General features: G+C 49.3%; 1 protein-coding gene across 3 annotated transcripts; it reads right to left on the bottom strand.

The window, feature by feature from the left end:
- Positions 1-508: 508 nt before the first annotated feature.
- Positions 509-7,424, bottom strand: AVPI1 (arginine vasopressin induced 1). 3 transcript variants are annotated; one of them, XM_090277877.1, is made up of 3 exons: positions 7,323-7,424; positions 2,049-2,343; positions 509-1,071 (listed from the first exon to the last, which is right to left on the bottom strand). In XM_090277877.1, the coding sequence occupies exons 2-3, from the start codon at positions 2,333-2,335 to the stop codon at positions 912-914; spliced, it is 447 nt and encodes a 148-aa protein (XP_090134003.1). In that variant the 5' UTR covers positions 2,336-2,343; positions 7,323-7,424; the 3' UTR covers positions 509-911. The 3 variants fall into 3 exon arrangements, with proteins under 3 accessions (XP_090134003.1, XP_090134004.1, XP_090134005.1); XM_090277878.1 differs by lacking the exon at positions 7,323-7,424 and adding an exon at positions 6,969-7,316; XM_090277879.1 differs by lacking the exon at positions 7,323-7,424 and adding an exon at positions 3,009-3,568.

Below are 7,424 nucleotides of genomic sequence, written 5' to 3'. Positions count from 1 at the left end.
TCAGTGGGAGGGGAGCTGAAGGAGAGTGAATACATGGTATGCTTCTTCTGAGGCTCACCTCAAGGGTTTTCAGGCTGTGGAAACCTTGCATAATGTGGGAGGCTCAAGAATGACTGGTTCAGCTTTTGACCCACTTCTGGATGGTTGGCCCATGGGGATGAAGAAGCCAGCTGAGGAGCTGGCACCCATTACTTTGCCTGTAGGCTCACTGCCCACTTTGCAGGGCTGACTTAACAGCTTCCCTTCTAGAGCTGACCAGGGACCAAGAACCCTCTGCTGTGAATCAGGACTGACCTCTGAGATGCTTCCATCTCCCCATCCGACCGCCTCTGGAGAAGGAGGCTATACAGGATGGTGGGGAGAAAACAAAGGAGGCTGGCCCTATTTTCTTCTTCCTGGGAACCCATACACTGCCCTGAAGTGACCCAACTCCTCACCCACCAGCTCCAGAGTATTCATTTGGGGCTCCTCCCCTTCTGTGACAGACTCACACAGTTCTTGATGCAAATGTTTTATTTTGCCACTTAAACCAGGTTCCTTGCGTGACCTGATATGGGAGGGGTGTAGGACAAGACAGGCTTCTGGACCGTCAGTCGTAAGCAGTAAGGTTAGGAGCAGGAGTGGTGAGAAGCTTAGTTTGAGTGTCCGTCACTTGACTCCTAGGACAATATCATGCAGTCCAAGTATAGTGTTAGATGGGGAAGGGTCGCTGTTTCTCCTGGTGAGGGATGGGTCCCACACAATGTAGAGCTCAGTGGACACCTCCAGCCCTGTTCTGAATTGAACAGGCCAGCAGCAGCATGTGGGGCTGTCTGCCTCAAGTCTTTTCCTCCTCCACCTTCCCTGGCCCTTTGGCAAAAGTCCCTGTATTTCCTGGGGAAGATACTGCCATTCCCAGTGCCTTCCCTGGATCAGTGTCTGATCTGATGGAGGTAGCTTGTGGGGCCTGGCTTCCTCCAGTTCCGACGGATCCTGGCACTTGTCCTCCTAGTGTTCAGATACTGATCGCTGGAAGCCATCTCTGTGGCACTGCTCTGTGCTTCGGCCAGTGGATCACGGGGCTCTGGGATTCTGCAGGAAACAAGAGTATGCTAGGCTAACATCAACAGGAAGGATAGAATGGGGACTAAAGATTTTGATATGAAAACTATTAAAACACTGGGGCAAAAGGAGACCAGGGCTCTGGTCTCATCTGCCCCCAGAGTGCTACATGATGATGCAAAAGCTGTCAGATTTCTATCAAGAGAGTTGGACTAGATCAGGGTGTGCAACACTCAATATTTTTCCCAACTTCCTCATCCTGTACTCATGGCAGACATCAATGTGTCATATGAGACCGGAGGAACCAAGTATTCTTACCAAGGTATCTTAAGTAGGGATTACTAGCCAATTGGAATTAATAGGGACCTAGATGATTTCAGAAGGCCTGTTAAGGGCCCCAGAGAAGGAATGAAGGCAGAGTGTATCCATAGCAGTTGGTTGGGCCATGTGGTTCAGCTTGATCTCTGGGGAGCTCCCTGTTCCTGGGCTGGGAGTGACCTAAGCAAAGAGGTGGATGACTAGGGAAAGTAAAGGGTAACATTTCTTAGTTTTAACCTTTGATGCCTCTACAATACTTTCCTATGCTATATTCTCTAATTACACAGCCAGGATTCTCACCAGGCTGACTCTTGAATGTTACCTCCTCTTTAACAGGTAAATAGGATTCTTTTCCCCACTTCCAAATACTAGTCCCTCCTACCTGTTAAGAATCACTTTGACTGGTCATCATTAACAAATCAATAAACAACAACAAAGAATCACTGAAATGAGGTGGCACTGATAGGACCCTGGCACCCCTTCCCCTGGGAGTTCACAGGGTAATATATGACTCCAATAATAACAGAAACCTTTTAATTGCCAACCATGTGGCAGGCATTGTGTAGACCTTGTAACAACCCCAATGGCAGACACTTTACAGTGAGGCCAGGTCAGTAGCCCCAGGTCCCACAGCCAGGAAATGGTGGAACAGGTCTCCCTCCCTCAGCCCTCCAGTCCCAGGAACCCACCTGAGCCGGCTGCAATGGTGTAGTGAGTGGCCCAGAGGTTTCTGCCTTGGGGGCCTCTTCCTGCGCAGCCTCCTCAAAGCCTCTGCCATATGAGGGTCCCCTGCACACTCCCAGATGATCTGTGCCCGTTCCTCGGCAAGCTGGTCCCCGCTGTGCTGAAACAGGCCCTGGATTTGCAGCAGCTCAGCGTCCTGGAAGATGTTGGCTGATGCCTGCTTGCGGCCCCGAGCCTCTGTCGGGGCCTGCCAGGGGAGGGGCTCGCTCACCACAGAGGCCGGAGTGCCCATCCTGGGTGCTTGAGGAAGGAAAGCACGGACAGACATCAGCAGCTCAGCAGGCCCTTCCCAAACCTGGGGGTCCTGACTAATGCAAGGACTTGTGGTGTTGCTGTTCTGCAGCGCCAAGGTGGAGTGTCACTCTAATTTCCAGGGTACCTTGGGACATGTTAATAACGACAGCCTCACTTTATGATAGAGTGAGTGCCTATGTGTCTGACCCATGTGTTAACTTAAGTCACAGAAACCTGCGAGCTCAGGCTTGTTTATCCCCACTTGACCGACGAAGGAGTGTGACTCAGAGGCTCAATGATTTGCCCACAGTCCAAGGTCCTGTGTAAGTGCAGAGCCAGGAGAACCAGGTCTGTCTGGCTCTAGAGTCCAGGCAGACCCCAGGTACCCTGGTCCTAATGACACCACTAGCAGCAGCTGAAACGTGGTGCGCGCTTAATGTGTGTCAGGCGCCACTGTAAAGAGCTGTATTCACCTCACACCGTTGAAATGTGAGCACAGCAGCCCTACGAGGTAGGTGTGTCCATCCTCCCCACCCCAGAGGAGGAAACTGCGAAACCGAATCCAGATCTCTGACGCTGAGGCCCTGGTTCTACAGCACAGAAGTAGAGAGGGGTTGCAGAGCTGGGCTACCCCGGTTGGAATCCCGCTTCTGGCGGCCTCCACCACTTACTCGCTGGTGACCACACCGCAGGCGCTTCCTGTTTAAGTGTATTAGCTTCACAGGGTTCCTATGAGGACTGAGTGAAGACGCGATTGCTCAATGTCCTGCTATTCTGCTTTTCCATCCATAAAATTGACAAGAGTTACCCTACCTTCTATCTTCAAGCCCCTGGAGATGAACCAAGTCCATACAAGGTGGGGCAAAGGTAGGTTTACAATAATTAATAATTATACAAGAATAAACTGTTTCATGTACTTACAACTGTATAATTTAGCAAACAGTATGAAACAGACCAATCAGATCTAACTAGAGTCCCAAAAGACCACAGAGAGAAAGGGGCACAAGAGGCTATACACAGTACTAGAATACCCTTAGCAGGGCAGAGGCTGAAATGTTTAAGAAAAATTCAATGAAAGGCTCATGTCAATGTGCCTCTACCCCCTATCCAGGAAATGAAAATTAAATCATCTCCCTCAGTTCTAGATAGTTTACATTGAATAATAAACTCTCCAGAGTGTTGGGACCATCTCTCCATCCCATTCTGACTTCCCAGATAATGACTGTCCCTCCCTTACCTTGGCCTCTCCTCCTCCTCCTCCTCCTCCTCACCTCAATAGCCACCCTCCCGATTCCAGTAATTTCTACACTTCTCTGTCCCAGTTTCTAGGCCTTCTGTCATAGAAACCCACTCTCTTTTTTTTCAAAAGATTTCATAACTAAAATAAACCTGCAGAAGGGTTTCAGATAAATTACCTTTATAAGAATTGTACTTTTTATCTGGAAAATGGGAATTTTAAAACCTGCCTCACCATAGGCACTATTCTCGGAATCCAGTTAAAACCCAACATGTGTGGTAATTAAACTCCCAAAGCTGGATGATATATATATACTGTGACCAGAAAATAATAGTCTCCAAGTAACACTTTCAGGTTAATAAAGAGAAATCAAAGCTAACTACGGGGCATTTATTCTGTATTAGGAAATATGCTTGATATCATTTCATCCTCAAAACAATTCTAGGAACCAAGCACTGTTATCTTCACCCCAGTTCACAGGCAGCAAAGGGACACTGAGACACAGACAGGTACCAGGGGCTCAGCCAAGGCCAAAACCTAGTTTGACTGCAGCCAAGGCTTTTAAACAACCGAGTTGTCTTCATAGCCAAGCAGCTGAAATCACATTTCTTCCTGTGATTTCTGTGAGAAGTGCTAATTCACAGAGGGGAGAACCCACCAGCAGCAGGGACAGAACACTGAACATCCCACACTGGAGGCAGGGGCGGGGTGCAGAATTTATTTTAATCTTTTCACTAATGTCAGGGCTGTTCCCTGGGTGACAGGCTGCCCCAGCTTTGAACTTGTGGCAGTCTGAAGAGGAAGATCCCCAGCTTCCACAAAAGAAATCTGGAACTACAACCCAACCCAGGGCACAGAGCACTGGCTGATGAGTCAGAGGCCTTGGGTTTGAGCCCTTGTTCTACCACTCAGTGGCTGAGAGGCCTCAGGCACTTCACATGTCTCTGTGGGCCTGTTTTCCTTTACATCCCTAAGAACAGGTTGATGCCAATGGTCTCTGAGGGCTGGTATTGAGAGTCAATGATTCCATGACAAGGCTAGGTCTAAATGAAGAAGAGATGGTTTGCTTGTCTGCCAGGGCCTAGAAGAAACATGTGTGGACAGGTCTGGCTAATTAGGTGTCAGAAGACACCCCAACCAGTAGCTCTTCTCCTCAATCTTCCCTGGAGGCCAGACACTGCTTTGCTGCTGTGAGCTGTGGGGTTGGGGTCTGGTAGAAGACAGTGAACTCACTGCTGTAAAGTATTCTAGTGACCTCCGCTGGCTATGGCCAAGCCTGGGGGAGACTCCTGGAGGGGGTCTGGGTGGTGGGAGAAGGGGTGATGTCTCTTCTCTCAAACTCCTATCTCACCCTCCCCTTGAGAGAATGGCAACAGGATCAAATAGCAGCAGCTGCCTCAGGGAGGAAATGGCTTGGAGCCTAACTTCCCAGACAGTCCCAGCTACCTCTACCAGGGCTGCAAAGGCCCTGCAAGGCCCTACCTCCAGCTGCTCAGTTAGAGTTACAAACGGTCCAAAGAGAAACGGCCTGGGGAGAGTCTGAGCCTCCAGCCATACACTCTATGAGCCTCGGCATGGGAGTGGCACCTCCAGATTTTGAGGCCCCTACTCTTGGCTTTGCCTCCCACCTGGAGGTTCAGACAGCAGAGAGGATGAGAATAAAAATTGGTTGTATCAGGTAGACTTTAAACTTGGGGCAAACTGAATCAGAACACTTTTATTATCAGAAGAAACTTCCTGTATCATTCAATGTGTTCAATAGTTACTTTCCCCCTTATTGCCTGGATAAGACTTGAATCCAGAAAAGTCAGTATATACTCTAACAGTGGTATTTTTTAAACTGGAAGATAAAAACCTCACTGCTATTAAAAGATTACAATGAATCTTTCATTTCAGAACTGACAAAAAAGATAGCATGGGTCTGTGAGCAAATAAGTTAAGACTAATTGCAAAATCCATTTGACACACACTAGGTTAAAAATGAACCCCCCAAGTAAATACCAAATGTTTAAAGTGATAAAGTTCAGTTTTGAAACAGGCAATAAAGGAACTATAGAGCTCTAACAAAAAAATATATTTAAAAAGTGACTCACCATGCAATAAATTTACAATTTATAAATATGGTACACAACTGAGCATCTTTGTAATGTATGTAGCTCAGTTAAGACACCTATCTATGCACACTGTGGTCTTAGGGAGGCGTAAGTAAGCACAAGAGGCAGAACATACTCGTATGAGCTACGCAGCAACCGGCTCCTCACTTGGCTCACCACCTTTAGCTGCCCCTGTTGGTGGGAATAATCTGTAATCGGAGGCCAAGGGCCTCTTAGAAAAAGAACTGAAGGCTCTGGCCCAAGGCCCAAATCTACACTTGTGGCCCTGGCCTGGTTCCCTGCACAGACATGCCACTGGACAGCAGCCAAGATCTGTGAATCCTCAAGTGGGAGGCCCAGTCCAAAGGGATGCATGTCCTACCCCCACCCGGAAGGGCCTAGCCTCAGCCAGACATGCCTGAGAGAACTGGACATATGATGGCCTCCAAATCTGTGTCCCAGGAGGTGGAGAAAGGAATTGAGCCCTTCTCCCAGACCAATTCTCAGATATGGCCTGGGATAAAAGTCCTACTAGATCCAGGAATAACTCTTCAACAGTTCAAGAACCCTGAATTCTGGCTGTGCCAACTAATAACTGGGTGACTGTGGCAAGCCCCAGTTTTCCCTTGCCTCAGTGTGCTCATGGTCAGAAGGTTGAAAATAAATAACCCTTAAGGGGATAAGGGAGATAAAGTATACTGGAAGCATCCATCCCAATACATTATTTTATGGCTGCAGGGTGTAAGGGAAAGGCTGTTTAACCACCCATTTTTGTCATCCCACTATCATGACGCCCCCTCAAGAGAGGACTTAATTTTTGGGAGAAGAGGGTAAAGGGAGAGGGAGTCCTCTGTGGACTTTTAAATCTTTGCTGCCATTGAGGCACCTTGCTCCAAGTAAAGTACGGAATAGCACTTTCAGACGGGTAATTTCTTTAATCCGTGTGACACCCCTATAAGGAGATATTATGCTATACCCATTTTACAGAAGAGAAAGCTAAGCTCAGGAAGGTTAAGTAACTTGCCCAAAGTCACACAAGTAGTAGGTGATAAGGCTAGGATATGAAAACCCAGGTAGTCTGACCCCAGCTCCTGCGCTCTCAACCACTGTTATTTTTGTTCCCGCCAGATGGCTGCCGAGGTCTTCCGAGGAAGGACCCAGGAGGCTCTGAAACCTCTAGGAGACCGCTATCTGCTTCTGCAGGTTTTGGAAGGTACAGGGACCGAAAGTCAGGTCTCCACAGCCAGCCTCTGTGCCATCCTCACTCCATGGCCCCGCGCGTAATTAGAGCTATTACTCACCACGTTGAAGGGCTGCGGCGACAGACCTCAAATCGGGATGGGGCAAGCTAAGATCTGTCTATCCCAACCCCTACCCCTACCCGGCCGTTCGAAAGGGCGGGCGCAGCTTTGGGCTTCTGTCTCGTAGGTGTTCATAAGGACGGGGCGGCGTTCACCAACGGGACGAGAGCTTTGGAAGGGGAATCCTGGTCGAGGTCACAAGACGACATCCCTAGCCAAGGGTCAGACGTGGCGCTTTGCACAACGGGCCCTAGGTGGATCTGGGGGTTCGGGTCCCGGCGGCTCCCCGGCTCTGACAGCTCGCCCTCCTGCCCGCTCCCAGCGCAGTAGGAGCTGGATCGCGGACCTACGTACCTGGCTACCCGAAGCCGGCCACCTCGGTCACAGCCGCGACTCCCCGGAGAAAGCACTCCCCAGCGCTGAAACAGCCAATCCTCAGCCGAGCCCTGATGCGAG

The sequence above is a fragment of the Furipterus horrens genome, unplaced genomic scaffold (assembly GCF_987537825.1).
Source record: "Furipterus horrens unplaced genomic scaffold, mFurHor1.1.pri manual_scaffold_5, whole genome shotgun sequence".
NCBI lineage: Eukaryota > Metazoa > Chordata > Mammalia > Chiroptera > Furipteridae > Furipterus > Furipterus horrens.
Note: the sequence above shows the minus strand (reverse complement) of the source record. Positions and strands in the feature narration are given on the sequence as shown.

Bases quoted from the DNA above. Each gene is read 5' to 3' on its own strand.
- AVPI1 (XM_090277877.1), bottom strand. From the start codon at position 2,335: ATGGGCACTCCGGCCTCTGTGGTGAGCGAGCCCCTCCCCTGGCAGGCC. The intron at 1,072-2,048 runs GTGGGTTCCTGG...TGTTTCCTGCAG, and splicing joins CACCATTGCAGCCGGCTCAG to AATCCCAGAGCCCCGTGATC.